General features: G+C 50.5%; 6 protein-coding genes across 6 annotated transcripts; 5 read left to right on the top strand and 1 right to left on the bottom strand.

The window, feature by feature from the left end:
* Positions 1-742: 742 nt before the first annotated feature.
* Positions 743-1,829, top strand: ASPBRDRAFT_62234 (intradiol ring-cleavage dioxygenase; the record flags this gene model as incomplete). Its single annotated transcript, XM_067628359.1, has 2 exons — positions 743-1,370; positions 1,426-1,829. The coding sequence occupies 2 exons, from the start codon at positions 743-745 to the stop codon at positions 1,767-1,769; spliced, it is 972 nt and encodes a 323-aa protein (XP_067483218.1). The 3' UTR covers positions 1,770-1,829.
* A 1,511-nt stretch (positions 1,830-3,340) lies between these two features.
* Positions 3,341-4,897, top strand: ASPBRDRAFT_38318 (putative acyl-CoA:6-aminopenicillanic-acid-acyltransferase). The gene is made up of 3 exons (XM_067623919.1): positions 3,341-3,449; positions 3,524-3,928; positions 4,008-4,897. Exons 1-3 carry the CDS (start codon positions 3,393-3,395, stop codon positions 4,644-4,646), a joined length of 1,101 nt encoding a protein of 366 aa, XP_067483217.1. The 5' UTR covers positions 3,341-3,392; the 3' UTR covers positions 4,647-4,897.
* A 472-nt stretch (positions 4,898-5,369) lies between these two features.
* On the top strand, positions 5,370-6,169 carry ASPBRDRAFT_26487 (uncharacterized protein; the record flags this gene model as incomplete). The annotated part of the gene is made up of 3 exons (XM_067622272.1): positions 5,370-5,390; positions 5,463-5,516; positions 5,585-6,169. 3 exons carry the CDS (start codon positions 5,370-5,372, stop codon positions 6,167-6,169), a joined length of 660 nt encoding a protein of 219 aa, XP_067483216.1.
* Positions 6,170-7,081: 912 nt separating this feature from the next.
* Positions 7,082-8,432, top strand: ASPBRDRAFT_38317 (cytochrome b561 domain-containing protein). Its single transcript, XM_067623917.1, has 4 exons — positions 7,082-7,458; positions 7,537-7,571; positions 7,627-7,688; positions 7,773-8,432. Exons 1-4 carry the CDS (start codon positions 7,326-7,328, stop codon positions 8,266-8,268), a joined length of 726 nt encoding a protein of 241 aa, XP_067483215.1. The 5' UTR covers positions 7,082-7,325; the 3' UTR covers positions 8,269-8,432.
* A 204-nt stretch (positions 8,433-8,636) lies between these two features.
* ASPBRDRAFT_38316 (putative serine--tRNA ligase DIA4) lies at positions 8,637-10,239 on the top strand. Its single transcript, XM_067623916.1, has one exon. It carries the CDS (start codon positions 8,644-8,646, stop codon positions 10,150-10,152), a length of 1,509 nt encoding a protein of 502 aa, XP_067483214.1. The 5' UTR covers positions 8,637-8,643; the 3' UTR covers positions 10,153-10,239.
* A 527-nt stretch (positions 10,240-10,766) lies between these two features.
* Positions 10,767-13,009, bottom strand: ASPBRDRAFT_388106 (BTB/POZ domain-containing protein). The gene is made up of 2 exons (XM_067624010.1): positions 12,091-13,009; positions 10,767-12,025 (listed from the first exon to the last, which is right to left on the bottom strand). Exons 1-2 carry the CDS (start codon positions 12,616-12,618, stop codon positions 10,862-10,864), a joined length of 1,692 nt encoding a protein of 563 aa, XP_067483213.1. The 5' UTR covers positions 12,619-13,009; the 3' UTR covers positions 10,767-10,861.
* Positions 13,010-13,465: the final 456 nt, after the last annotated feature.

Here is a 13,465-nt window from a genome sequence, read left to right as displayed (position 1 = left end):
AGTAATTACGATTATATATGCCCTAACCCCCCCCCCTCTCCTCTCAAAAATGAAGTTTTGATATCTATAAATCTCTGTTTCTTATAGTAGTAAGTTACTTTATATTCTATCCCATAATTTACTGAGAAACCTAGATCTTGATCTTGAACATATAATATAAATAACATAATATAAATAACATCAGATATTATATACGGACTCATAATAATAAATTTGAGAATAATTTGGGTTTATAGAGTTTCAAGAACCATCATAATAAAATTATTGATAAGGTTTTAAGGTTGCTGGGGGACAACATGTCATTCTGAATCTGTGCTCTGTTTCGGATCGTGGAGGAAGAGAGAGCCGCGGCAGCTCCTCCACAAGAGGAACCATGAGGTAGCCTTCATTACGAAATTACGGCAGTTGAGGACAAAGGTCATGTACCTACCAGAGATATAATTGCCAAGGAACTGGCGAGACCTCGCCCCCGTTCGCGTGGTCAAGAACTTGGTACCAGACGGAGCATCCAGCGAAGTTTGCCAAATTTCCAAGCAAGCATGCTGCGTCTGATGGCTTGATAGTCAAGAGCGTCGACGAAAGCAATGAGAGGGACTTAATTCGTCATGCGCTTGTACTGACTCCGCGGAGATAGTCAAGAAGCGTCCATATAAAGTCGCTATACCTTCCTCCTTCTGGCTCAACGGCATAGCTCAATCAGCGACGACTCTAATACTTATTTTATTTTTTTTCCCCTCTCAAGATGCACTATTCAAAGCTCGTTTTTACTGTCCTTGTGGCGGGTACAGCAATTGCCCATCCCGGCCCGCACGACATCCTCCCTCGCGCAGAGATCCAGCGGCGCAGCGACATGGCCAAGCGATGCGCCAGCCATGTTGGAAGCTTCAACCAGCGCCGCATAGCCAAGCGAGCAATGCAAAAGCGTTGGGAGGGATCTGGTCATAACACTACAATCGAGATTACTACAGAAGCCCCCTACTACGAGACCATCCAGAACAACACCTGCGTTCTCACTCCGGAGGTCACCCGTGGTCCCTACGTCTGGCCTCGCTCCCAGACCCTTCGTCAGGACATTACCGAAGACCAGGTTGGTGTACCTCTGTGGCTCGATGTGGGAGTTCTGGACATGGCCACCTGCGAACCATTACCAAATGCCCTCCTCGACCTTTGGCACTGCAACGCAACGGGTTCCTACTCCTCATTTACCGGTCTTTCCCCCAACACCGGATTCATGGCTCTCCTCTCTGAGCTGAATGTTACCGACTACCAAGCCGGAGTCACGGACCTGCACACGGATGATGCCACCTGGTTGCGTGGTATGTGGCCGACGAACGAGGACGGCGTTGTGGAGATGAAAACCATCTTCCCAGGTGAGTTTCCTTTCATACTATACCACGTGGTTATATGTACTAACAAGTAACGCAGGCTTCTATATCTCGCGCGCCATCCACATCCACACCCAGGTCCATACCGACTGGAGCGTTCGCGAGAATGGCACCATCATTAGCAGTAACACTGTCAGCACTGGCCAGCTGTCCTTTGAGGAGGAGCTTGAGCAAAGAATCCTAAGTCTAGAGCCTTATGCGTCTCACACTGAGATTAACCGGACTACCAACGCTGAAGACTATGTGTTTCCTGCGGATACCAAGGGCGGATATAATCCGGTCGTGTCGGTTATTCCTGTGGATGAGGGAGACTTGTCCAAGGGGTTGATCGGATATATCACAATCGGTGTTGATACGACGGCGATCGAGGCGTTCCGTAAATAGACCAGATATGATTTTCTCGTATAGATACATGGAGTCATTAGGTAATATTCTCAATGAATGAAGATGACAAGCTTTACCAGTACTTGACACCTATAATAATGAAAGAAGCCACAAGATCAAACCAGAGGCATATATCAGGCAAGAAAAGCATCAACTCGAACCAACAGACAAATCGCTGTTGCTCAATCATACCATACCGTACATACCATATTACACAGAACCATCCTTTCGTCCATCCATCCATACTAAGTCCCAAGTCCACACACTCTCTTCCACCAAAATCAAGCTAAACCACGACATATCCAGCTCCAAGAGCTTCTACACTTATTGTCCAGTCAATGCTAGCTTACAACTGCACGTCTCCGCTGACCGATTAGATTGCTCATTTTGGCCCCGTCATAGCCGCACTCGAAGCATCGAAGCAGCCGTTAGCTGGATACTTAGGCCGTCGGATGTCACCTCACCTCATGGGCATGGGACTGGAACACCGAATGTCCAGTAAGATATTCGTTTCCCGTCTTACAATTTCCCTCGGATATTCGGCAGTGGCGCTGCATCAAGATAAGGGGATTCATCGGGATGACTGGTCTGTTGTACAACTTGATTGCTACTACGATTCTATGGACTTTCTTCTCGTTACGATGTTGTTTTCAACACTAGAATCATTACAGATAGGAGCTGCAGGTAGCCCGTAGGTAAGCTTGCCTCATCTCAGCGCCCTCCCTTCTGCCATATTCTGAAATGATTGGTCAAGATCTATATGCATCAGCTCCATGTCCGTCTTCTTGGATCTAATGGGCGAAGAATATTGCAAGTGACTACCACAGTTCCTCTGCACGTAGTGATGCCTAGACTAGTAGTATACAGTAGAACATGGACGGTAGTACCTGTAATGTTTGTTATCGCCGGCGATCTTCTAAGTGGATACTGTGGCTTAGCGTGTAGAATATCTACTTAAGGCCCGTTGGAGCGCTGAGAGAGAAATGTCTCTGCGGATCTGCTAGTGTAGTAGTGACAGCAGGGTTGGAGATAATGCTATTCGGTCATGAGATCGAGACATCGTGATGGGAGCTTCTATTTGGTCCATGTCGGTCTAGACTAGAGCAGGTATCTTCGCTGGTTGAAAATAGTGCTGCAAGACAAAGATGAGGGGATTCATTCTAGGTGTAAAGGCCCGGATCGAGGACCGACAGGTGCTTCAAATGTCTGGCTGTATGCTCTATGTGAAGGGACAGTTCCAACGGTCGATGAAGTATGAGGGCCACCTGTCAGATAGACAAGTGGGGCGAGCAAGTGGAGCGGGTGGGTTGGGGTTAGCGGAGATCAAAGCCGACCCCAGTTAGTATGTAGATTGTAGAGTGTAGATAGCATAGGGAGTACTACTTGGTGAGATGCATCATGAACAATGTAATATTAAGTTTCATCTCGTGAGGAGTCCACTACGAAAATCTCCGAGGTAAAAATTGTTAGGATCGCCACTTCCCCGCAGCATTATCAAGTGGACCCCGCCATTGTAGATAAGCCTCTCAGAGAAAAACAGGCCCTTCCCCCAAAATCATTCAGACTTTTAAATTTCCGTAAACTTCGCATCCAGTGTATGTAACATCGGTCAAATTGCTCGCAATGTATTCCAAGATTGAAGAGCCACCCAAACTGGTACTTACCGGAACCCCAAGAGAGGTAGGCACTAGCAGCGCCCTGCGACCTTTTTCGTGGTTTGATACCGGTAACTGAATGTCTCGTACCGCGCGCAGATCGGATTCCATCATGGCTCCCGCCTTCGACCACAGATCAGCAGTCAAATCACCATCTACGAAGAGATGTTTCAGGTGAACTGTAATTTGTCCTGGGGTGCGGTCAGGCAGCAAGCAGACCAATTTGCGGCCACCATTCAACGTGCCACCCCCCACCTCTACCAAGAAATGGAAGGGATTGCAGAGGGTGCAGGGGTGGACGTGCTCGACATAGTAGCCTTAAACTGTCGAAGTGAATTAACTTTTGGCAAGTTTACAGACGGATGCACTAGTCTATCATGGAAGAGGAACGATCACTGTCGTATCCTGGCTCAGAACTGGGACTTTACCACCACGATACGGAAAAACGTCGCGCTTATGGAGATTCAGCAGCGTGATAAACCAACGATTCACATGGTTACTGAGGTGAGTCGCTCCTCATGTGAAGTCCGGATGCACTTCTTCACTGTTTCATTTTAATATCAGTGATTGAATGTCAAGCTAGGCTGGCATCGTGGGCAAGATTGGGTTCAACAGTGCCTGTGTTGGGACCTGTCTGAATGCCATTCGTGCTCATCCTTGTGTTCCATCCAAGCTACCCATTCACGTTGCCCTGCGACTGTGTCTGGAAAGCACCTCCGTCGCTGAGGCAGTGCAGACGCTGGAGTCTCTGGGTGGTGTGGGGTCCAGTCAGCACATCTTGATTGCCGATAGTAAGAGCTCGCTGGGATTGGCGCTGTCTCCCCTGGGTGATGTACATCTTCAGCCGGACGAGTATGGCATGGTTGCACACACAAATCATTTCCTGGCGAATCGATTTGTCTACGAGCCACCATGGTTGTCTGGATCGCCGATACGATTGGCACGGGCCCAGGAACTGACCCGTGAGCTAATTGGGAGTGGCGTGCTTGAAGAGGATGCCATTATTGGGCGGGTGCTCAGGGAAAAGGTCTTCTCTGACACCTACAACGCCCCCCAGTCGATTTCCAACCAGGAAGACATGACCAGGCACCCGATTTCTCGCAGCTCGACACTCTTCAATATTGTCATGCGCCTGGAGCCGGAGACCCTGGGGGCAGAGGTGGTCATTGGACGACCAGGTTCCGGAGAGGAGAGTGATCTGCTTAGACTGCCTTTTCACTAAGACGGCAATTGCAATTCCCAAGTGGGCAGGGAAGGAAGACTAAACACGGAAGTGAACCTCGGGTAGTGATACTGAATTTTGATACCGCCATAGTTAATGTCTATGAGTTCTATGGAATCTTCTAATCTGCTGGGAATGCCCACGGAACTTGCCTACCTAGATCGGAAGAATCCTACAATGTTCAGGTCAATTCAATACGCACTCTCCTCTATAAAAGGGACCTTCTTCTCGATCAGGTCCAGCCAGAATCCCAGTTCTCTATATATTCCTTTGTGTTCTATCAGTCATATCACGGACTGTCAACCCTAGTTCACGATTGGTCACACTCGGTACGGGTCCCCGTGAGGGGGCTTGCACCGGGATGCCAACTTATAACATTACCCTCAACGACAATACGACCTTTCGCTCGCCAGAACATGTTTGTCTTGTGAACAGAGGTGATGATGTCGTCGAGCAAACTGATTATAGTGATTCACTGTGTCTTTCAGTGAAACATGAAGCTGATTGCGGTGTTCCTGGGGTAAGAAGAAGGCCCCAGAATCCAGAGAACATCTGCTCCTCCTTGTAGCTCCAGAGAAAATCTGTCTCTCCTTATAGCTCCTCTTTATAGCAGATCTTCCCAAAGGTTGATACTACCACAACTGTTTTTCTCTAAAGGGTTGTTCTCTTGATTGTTATCTACATATACTCCCTCCGATCCTTTGGTCTTCTATCTGCCCCAATATGAGTAAGGCCACTGCATCTGTAAGTCCTTCGTCAGCATATATCCCTCTTTCAGTCTCCTCCAGTCCTGATTTCAGTTCTCCCATACCTTAGGAGGGATCGGCTCAAGCACCTCTCCGTGATGAAATGAATAGGGTTACTAACTCTGTAAGTCCTTTAACGGATATCCCCTTGATCCATCCCGATTCCTGATCCTCTTCTCTTCATTTCCCTAGAAACCAGCGGCTCAAGCACATCTTCATTGTGAAACTACGGACCAGGTCTCGCCTAGACAGAGAGAGAGCAACTCCGGCAATGCTAGGTCAAATGAGAGTTCGGCGATCTACTCGGCGCCGTACATCATGACCGGAGAACTAATAAGCCGCTCAGCTATCACTGAAGTTCATATGACCATGGTCTTGATTCCCTCTGATTCTGAGGAAAGAGCATTGTCTATCTCGTCAATAGGCAGCCACTATCGCATCGTATCCGAGAGTACTGTTGAGGAGAGATCACAATCGGAGTCTTCTTTGCACGGTGATCATGACGAGGAGGCATTCAAAGAGACTCTAGACGCGGAATGGTCTGACTTCGATGATCCGAGTTACGAAGGTGGCGATGAAGAGTGGTCACGGCTTGATGATGGCCATTACGACGACGACGACGACGACGACGACGACGACGACGAGGAGGAGGAGGGCAGTGAAGAACACGACCTCGAGCTCCACCCCCATTTACTTGAACGCATCTCCAGGGTCGTCCATCCCCCTTCTCTGCGTCATAAACATCCCCGTCGCTACCACGACAAGCAAAGCAGATAGGCTACTTGGCTCGTGTCATTCTTTGGTTTCTTTCTTTGGGTCAAGGCGTTCGTGTATGATTTGCTGGTGAATTCGGAGTGTTGTCATCTTTGATCGCTTTTCTCTTGCCTCAACTTTATCTCTCTTCTGCTTTGTGTTTACTACAGACTTGATCAGTCATCTTTCCGCGGCACGATCCTCCTTGCATTCATCTCTCAGTCATGGTCCGGTTACTTCTCGCTCAGGAACGTCCAACCCTAATGGTCACCGGCAAAGATAAAACGAGCCGTCATCCAGTGAAAGTGATTCTGCCATTTCATGGCCAAAAGAACGTTCGATTACGTCCACAAGCAAACAGGCTGGTGATGCGGGAGCGAGGGTGCATAAAGGGTTTGCTTTCTTACTTCTGAACACAACGATGGAGAAACAGAGGTTGAGGAAGACGGTGTGGGCACAACTACAAGTGCACTTATCAACCAGACCTCCTTCTCCATCATGAGGTGTTGGAAAAATGGGTTGATTGGTTCTCCGTTCATTTCATTTTCTTCTTGTTGAAAACGATTGTTGTCTATTCCGATCGGGGTCTTTCTCACTAATTTGTGTACATTTCGATGGCTATGCTGTTAACATATTGCTTATCAGCTTGACTTGGTGATCATCCATTGCATCATGTCATTTAGTGCTGGCTGGTTGGCTACTCCATTCTGTTGGGATCTTGCAAGATACTCTTTGTGGTATGGAGATGAACTCGGAGCGAGAAAGTATTACTGCTTTGACAGACTGATTACTATCATGATGTTCCATCCTATACATAGCGGTGAGGGGTGGGTGACTATACTAGTCACATACTCGCCTAAGCAGGACTACGGAGTACAACTTAGGTCAACCAACTAGTGAACTACTTACTAACTAGTTAGTTAACTTATCATTTGTCTTATCAATCCATGGAAATCCCCCCAGCATAAGCATTGTCATTCCATTCCTTTTAATTGGCGCCGGTCGGCCTCCCCCACTTCATGACTGATGAACAATCCGCAGCCCCGAATTCGTCATACTCTCGTCCCCATTTAAGGACCCGCTGCGCATCTCCCGTTGCTGATCTTCTCTTCCTCATACTACTATCTGCTATATAGTAAAGTATACTATCGGAACAGTATTTAGTAGTATCGAACACACCATGGCTTCTGCTACGGGTATTCCTCAAGAACATCCCGACACCATCCAGGAGCAGGAGGATGCGCCCCTGCTGCATACTCCGGGCAATGTTCCCCAGAAAGAGAGCGCTGCCATCTACCAGAACCTCTTTACGGGTGAGTTGATGGCTCCCTCTGAGTGAGATGAAGATGTATCATGTCCTTCCTAGCTAATGTTCGTTGCACTATTATTAGGTACGGCCAGTGCAGCTCAAGTCGGAATCTGGATGGTAAGCAAAGTCCTACTGGTGTTCTTTTGTGTCGTCGTACTGACTGCTTGCTCAGCTGGCCATCCTCGTCTGGACGGGTATCTTATCTCATCCGTTGATATTCTTCTCCGCTCATCCTGTAAGTCGTCGCATCACCACATTATTATCACCATTGCCATCACCAGTATCCCAGTAAGTACTTCACAAAACTAATTCTCATCAGCTCCTCAACTCCGCTGCTATCCTGCTCCAAGTCCAAGCCACTCTCATCCTCCAACCTACCACCACCCCTCACCAAAAGCGCCTCGGAACCATCATCCATTACATCATCCAGACCCTCAGTCTCCTCGGTTTCATCACTGCTTTCATCATCATCGAGATCAACAAGGGCGATCATGCTCGCTTTACCTCCCCGCACGGTATCCTCGGTCTCATCACCTACATCTTCATCATTCTGCAAGCCCTGGTAGGTGTTGTGCAGTACTTCGTCCCCGTGCAGGTCCTGGGTAGTGTGGAGAAGGGCAAAAGTGTCTACAAATACCATCGCAAGTCGGGGTACGTGCTGCTGCTGTTGGAGCTGGCGACTGTCTCGGCGGCAACTCAGACTACTTATAATCTGAACGTGTTGAGTATCCCGTTGTGGGGAGTTCTGGTGGCTTCGGTGTTGGTTGTCTTGGGCTTGGGAGCGAGGATTAAGAAGCACAAGCTAGGATTGTAAGGGAATATTATGGCTCGTTATATGATGCAGGGGAATGCTGTGAGGACTGTCCTGGTACATCCTACCGTGAAATAGGTTTATGATACCTATATAGTGGGGAATCACTTTGGTACTCGTAGTAGTCAACATGAGTAATGACACTTTTGAACATGCACATTCCATAATAGCTCCTCAGCATACGCATAAGCTCTCTAATGACCTCACTTGCTTCCTATCTGTAACCTTATCCGTGCCAATGCGATTGTTCTCCGGGTCAATCCAGGACTCTGTGGAGCGACCGCCCAATCGGGAAAGGCGGCCGCCTGAGCATCGCGACATTCAGTCTTCCGTCCGTTTTCCTTCCATCTTCTCTCTCTACAAATTCCACCGTCACCAATGGCTCCACCAAGGCCCCCATACGTCTGCATCAATTGCAGACTGTTTGGCCGTCGTCTATTCTCCTCATCTGCCCGACGAACAGACATCATCCGCCCAGCGACGGCCCCCAAACCCACCCCCGACGTCAAGCACATCCGCCAAAACCCAGAGCTCTACTCCAAGAACTGCGTCGACCGCAACTATCCCGCCCACGCAGAGTACCCTCTCAAGATCCAGCAGCTGACCGATGAAGCCCGACGCCTCGACCAAGATCTCAAGACCCCACGAGCCCGCATCAAGGAATTGGAAAAAGCCATCGCCAAAGTCGCCAGTGCCAACAATGGCTCCTCCGATGACCTGTCCTCCCTCCGCGCCGAAGCCACTCGTCTGAAAGATGACTCCAGCAACATGTCGACTCGGAAAACAACCTGCACCGATGAGATTCACCGGCTAGCCCTATCTCTCCCCAACCTCTCCTCCACCCACACCCCCATCGGCGCCGACCCAACCCTGATCAACTACATCAACTTCGACCCTCAATCGCCGCCCGAATGGGTGACGCGCCCCGACCCCAAGCGCTCCCACGTCACCATCGGAACAAAGCTCGGTCTCCTCGACTTCACCAGCTCCGCTATCACCACCGGCTGGGGCTGGTACTTCCTCACCAACGAGGGCGCCCTCCTAGAACAAGCCCTAGTCCAATACGCCCTCAGCGTCGCCCGCCGTCACGGCTGGAAAGCCGTATCCCCTCCCTCCCTCGTGTACTCCTACATCGCCGAAGCGTGCGGCTTCCAGCCCCGCGACCAGCACAACGAGCAACAAATCTGGAGCATCGAGCAAAACGAAAAGGACAAATCCAAGCCCCAACGCTCCCTAGCCGGTACCGCCGAGATCCCTCTCGCAGCCATGCACGCCGGCCGCGACATCCCCGCCAGCCAACTGCCTCTCCGTCTGGTCGGTCCCAGCAGATGCTACCGCGCCGAAGCCGGCTCCCGCGGCGTCGACACCAAGGGCCTGTACCGGGTGCACGAATTCACCAAGGTCGAGATGTTCGCCTGGGCTGATAACCTCCCTGACTCTACAACCAAACCCACCACTACCTCAGACGACCTCTTCGCAGAGCTCCTCTCCATTCAAACCGAGATTCTCACCGCATTGAACCTCCCCGCTCGCGTCCTGGAAATGCCCACCTCCGACCTGGGCGCCAGCGCCAGCCGCAAACGCGACATCGAGGTCCTCTTCCCGTCGAGACTGCGTGCCGCTGACGACCTCGAGTCCGGCTGGGGCGAGGTCACTTCCGCGTCTATCTGCACGGATTACCAGAGTCGTCGTTTGGGGACCCGTGTGCGCGGTGGAGCAGCTAAGGAGTCTCGGTTCCCGCATACGGTGAATGGAACGGCTATGGCGGTTCCGCGGGTACTGGCTGCTATTTTGGAGAATGGATGGGATGCTGAGAGGGGCGTGGTTGTTGTGCCGGAGGTGTTGAGGGGTTATATGGGTGGGATGGAGGTTATTGGTGAGCAGTGATTAGTATGTTGTTGTATGAATGGTGTGCATGTATGTATGTATGATAGGATGTTGAATGAATAGCTGTATAATATTATCTACTACATCTACTACTACTACTACTACTACTACTACTACTACTACTACTACACTACTACACTAGTAGTGTAGTAGTAGTAGTAGTAGAAGATACTAGGTAGAGTAAGAATCAATCAATCGCTCAACCCATATATGTAAATAAAAAGGTAACCCCTGCATTGTATATCCGGCTACCTATATTGACAACATCATCACTATTCAGCTAGTAGGTTATTCTTTGACATGGCGTGCATGAGAAACAAACAGAACAAGGAAGTAAAACAAAAGAGGAATCATGACATCGTGGACACATTCAAGTCGTATCGTTACTATAAAACTCAGAAGATATGGGCAAAATAGGCGAGAAACGAAACAAATACAACATAGACATCACATCACATCAGATAATATGCATAAACATCACCAAGAGCATGCAAATCGGGAGAAGGGGCGTAGATTATAGAAGCGGGCAAGAAACAAGGGTGAGGGGGGGACGTTAAGCATAACATCAGGTATCTGTAGTAAATCATGAGTGAACCATAAACTGATTGACTGTTTCCGTAACTTTCCAGGGTATCGTTATTGGCGTGATTGCGTAATGAGGCATATTGTTGGGGAGTGGGAGAGAATAAAGTAAGATAAGATAACCTGATCACTCCCACGGGATATCTTCGTCGTCGACTTTGGTGCACGTTAAATACGGCAATCCACCCTCTCCGTATTCGCTACCCTTTAGATCCAACTCCAGGAAGTTGCGCATGAGCGGCTTGACTATCTCGCGGGCCAGCCGCTTGATCTCGTCCATCTTGCGCTCAAATCGTTTCAGGACTTCACGTGTGTACAGCGATTCTGAAGAAGGGGTCGGATGCACTTTGAGGAATCTTTTCAGCTCTTCGTGCGAAAGGTAGGCTTGGCTGCTGGGGGAACCGATGAGCCGATAGACTCGTGCAGCGGACCAGGGTGGTGCGGCGGTAGTAGTAGTAGTGGTGGTAGTAGAGGGCTTCGAAGCTGAGTCTGTCGGACGGTGGCTGGTCGATTGCGAACTGCGGATGCCGTGGGTGCTGGTGCTGGCGTGCGCGTTTGCTGAAGAGTTCTTGAGGATCGGAGTGGGCGGGGGCGTGGTGCTATCAACGAGCCATTGTCGGAAGAGCGAGACGGCCAGCCAGTCCAGGTAGGCGTTCGTGGGGCTGACACGCTCGCCGCGGGACGTCGTCAGAGTGAGCCGCAGGAGCTTGGAGTCGATGCGCGCTTTCAGGTCTTCCAGATCCTCGACCTTATCCTCGATGATGTCGAGAACGGAGTTGGGGAGCGGGGAATACGGTCCATTGCGCAGATGGGGTAGGCCGGCCGGCCATTGTCCCACGACGTGGATGAGGGCCTCGGAGAAAATGACTCGGCTGCGAGCCAGATAGCCCAATTTCAGGTAGCTCGGAGGATACTTGGCGATCTGCTTGAATAGGCGCGATCCAAAGCCCAGCAGATGGTGGTCGACGCGGGGTCCGGTCACAGGTAGCGCATCGTACATGTCGGCCAGGTTGAGCAGGGCCCGGCACTCGGCGTAGGCCGTTGCGATATTCACGCTGTTGAGCAGCGGCGGGTGATTGTAGAACAGGCGGAACAGATTGTCATAATCGCGAACGATGGGGTTTGTTGGTGGATTAGCCGTCCCAGATCGATGGGGGAGGTTGACCACCGACTGCATCCCGGCCAGGTTGGCCATCGACCGGACAAAGCCCGTTTGAGAGCTGGACGGTTTGGTCACGGATGGAGGGTATTGTCCCGAATCGCAACCAAATGCGCTGGAAAAGCTGGGTGGCTATAGAGGATCCAACGATTAGCGTTGCTAAAGGTGAATCCACAATGCTTCGACCATAAACTAACCTTTTGCACTAGAATTGGCTCCTCATCCTCCTCCTTGTTTACCCAATCCAGCTCATACCTCCAGCGTCTCTTTTCGACCGACCAGGCGGATCCTCCACTCTCCGATTGGGCCAGGGTTGACCCGTTTGATAGCGAAGAGGCATCTTCGCTGATTCTTGACAGCACGCCCGTGTCCAGAGTTGGCGGTCTCGCAATGGATTGTCGCGACCACTCCTCCCGGGTACTTGCCTCGAAGAAGCCCGAACATTGCGCCAATATTAACCGATGCAGGAGGTAGCGTCGCTCCTGTTCCCCTGCGCGGATTACAATCTCGACATCGCCTGTGTGAGTGAAAATAGGGAAGTCGTTTTGCAGTTGATGGGTGAGTCCTCCATGATGGGAACGACTGGAACGATGTCGCCGGCTGGAATGAGAATGGCGCGACACGGAGGAGGCTGCGCTTTGCGGCGGCACGGAACGATCGAGGACCTGAGCTTGGGACACCATTTCGATGGGAGTGACGGTAGTAGTAGGGAACTTGGTGGACATGATCCGTCAGGAGAGATGCGCGGTGACCAGACGCCAACGAGAGCTGCTGCAGAGAGCGAGCCGTCATTCAAAAATCCAGCAACACGCGCCCCGGTCGGGAATTCGTCAACACGGCCAGCGAGGAATGTTTGGACCCGCGACACCAGGGGCAGAGGCAGATTTGCGCAGAGGATTTGGGAGTGGCGGCGGATTCCCGGTTGTTGATCCCCGCAGGCGATAACAAAGTGGGCCACCGAGAGGAACTAGAGAATTAAACAACTAGTTAAAAGAAGAGGGAGATGGCACTGTGAGTTCAAAGTTGAACTTTCAAGGACCAGGCCAAGAAGAATGATCCGAAGAATAGGAGACGCTGGGCCGAATGCGATCAGAATGCAGCCAAGGCGAGGAGATGCAGACTGAAGCCGACAGACCAGTTATAGCCGATAAATAAACACAGGGTCCAAAACCATGGCTTCGAGTTGGATTTCCGTGGGAAAGAAAAGAAGGATGGTCTGTGTGCAGCGAAAGACTGGATGACAGCGGTGGATATCTTCTATCTATGCCTGTCAAAGAAGAACGAAAGATCCACCAAAGCAAACTCCCCCTTGGGCGTTGTCCAAAACTTCGTCCGATGAAGTTGCCCTTTGACTCCTGGAATGCTGCGACCGACCGAAAAGGAGAGACGAAAGGAAGTCAAGAAGTCAATCGGGATTCGTTCTATCGGCGGCCTCGCAGCTGCGTTTATCCTCATGATTGGCTTAACTTGATAGTCGGATCCGTCTGAGTTCAGCTGCCTTGTGTCGGATGATCCCCGACGCTTTCATGCCTTCTTCATTCTCTTCTTCTTCTTCTCCTTCCGGAATACTAA

The sequence above is a fragment of the Aspergillus brasiliensis genome, assembly GCF_001889945.1.
Source record: "Aspergillus brasiliensis CBS 101740 unplaced genomic scaffold ASPBRscaffold_2, whole genome shotgun sequence".
Taxonomy (NCBI): Eukaryota; Fungi; Ascomycota; class Eurotiomycetes; order Eurotiales; family Aspergillaceae; genus Aspergillus; species Aspergillus brasiliensis.
This window is presented reverse-complemented; position numbering and strand designations above follow the sequence as displayed.

Coding starts and splice junctions, on each gene's coding strand:
- ASPBRDRAFT_38318 (XM_067623919.1), top strand. CDS start 3,393: ATGTATTCCAAGATTGAAGAGCCACCCAAACTGGTACTTACCGGAACC. Junction 3,450..3,523: donor TTACCGGAACCCCAAGAGAG/GTAGGCACTAGC, acceptor TACCGCGCGCAG/ATCGGATTCCATCATGGCTC. Junction 3,929..4,007: donor CGATTCACATGGTTACTGAG/GTGAGTCGCTCC, acceptor ATGTCAAGCTAG/GCTGGCATCGTGGGCAAGAT.
- ASPBRDRAFT_38317 (XM_067623917.1), top strand. CDS start 7,326: ATGGCTTCTGCTACGGGTATTCCTCAAGAACATCCCGACACCATCCAG. Junction 7,459..7,536: donor CTACCAGAACCTCTTTACGG/GTGAGTTGATGG, acceptor CACTATTATTAG/GTACGGCCAGTGCAGCTCAA. Junction 7,572..7,626: donor CTCAAGTCGGAATCTGGATG/GTAAGCAAAGTC, acceptor CTGCTTGCTCAG/CTGGCCATCCTCGTCTGGAC.
- ASPBRDRAFT_38316 (XM_067623916.1), top strand. CDS start 8,644: ATGGCTCCACCAAGGCCCCCATACGTCTGCATCAATTGCAGACTGTTT.
- ASPBRDRAFT_388106 (XM_067624010.1), bottom strand. CDS start 12,618: ATGTCCACCAAGTTCCCTACTACTACCGTCACTCCCATCGAAATGGTG. Junction 12,026..12,090: donor AGCCAATTCTAGTGCAAAAG/GTTAGTTTATGG, acceptor GATCCTCTATAG/CCACCCAGCTTTTCCAGCGC.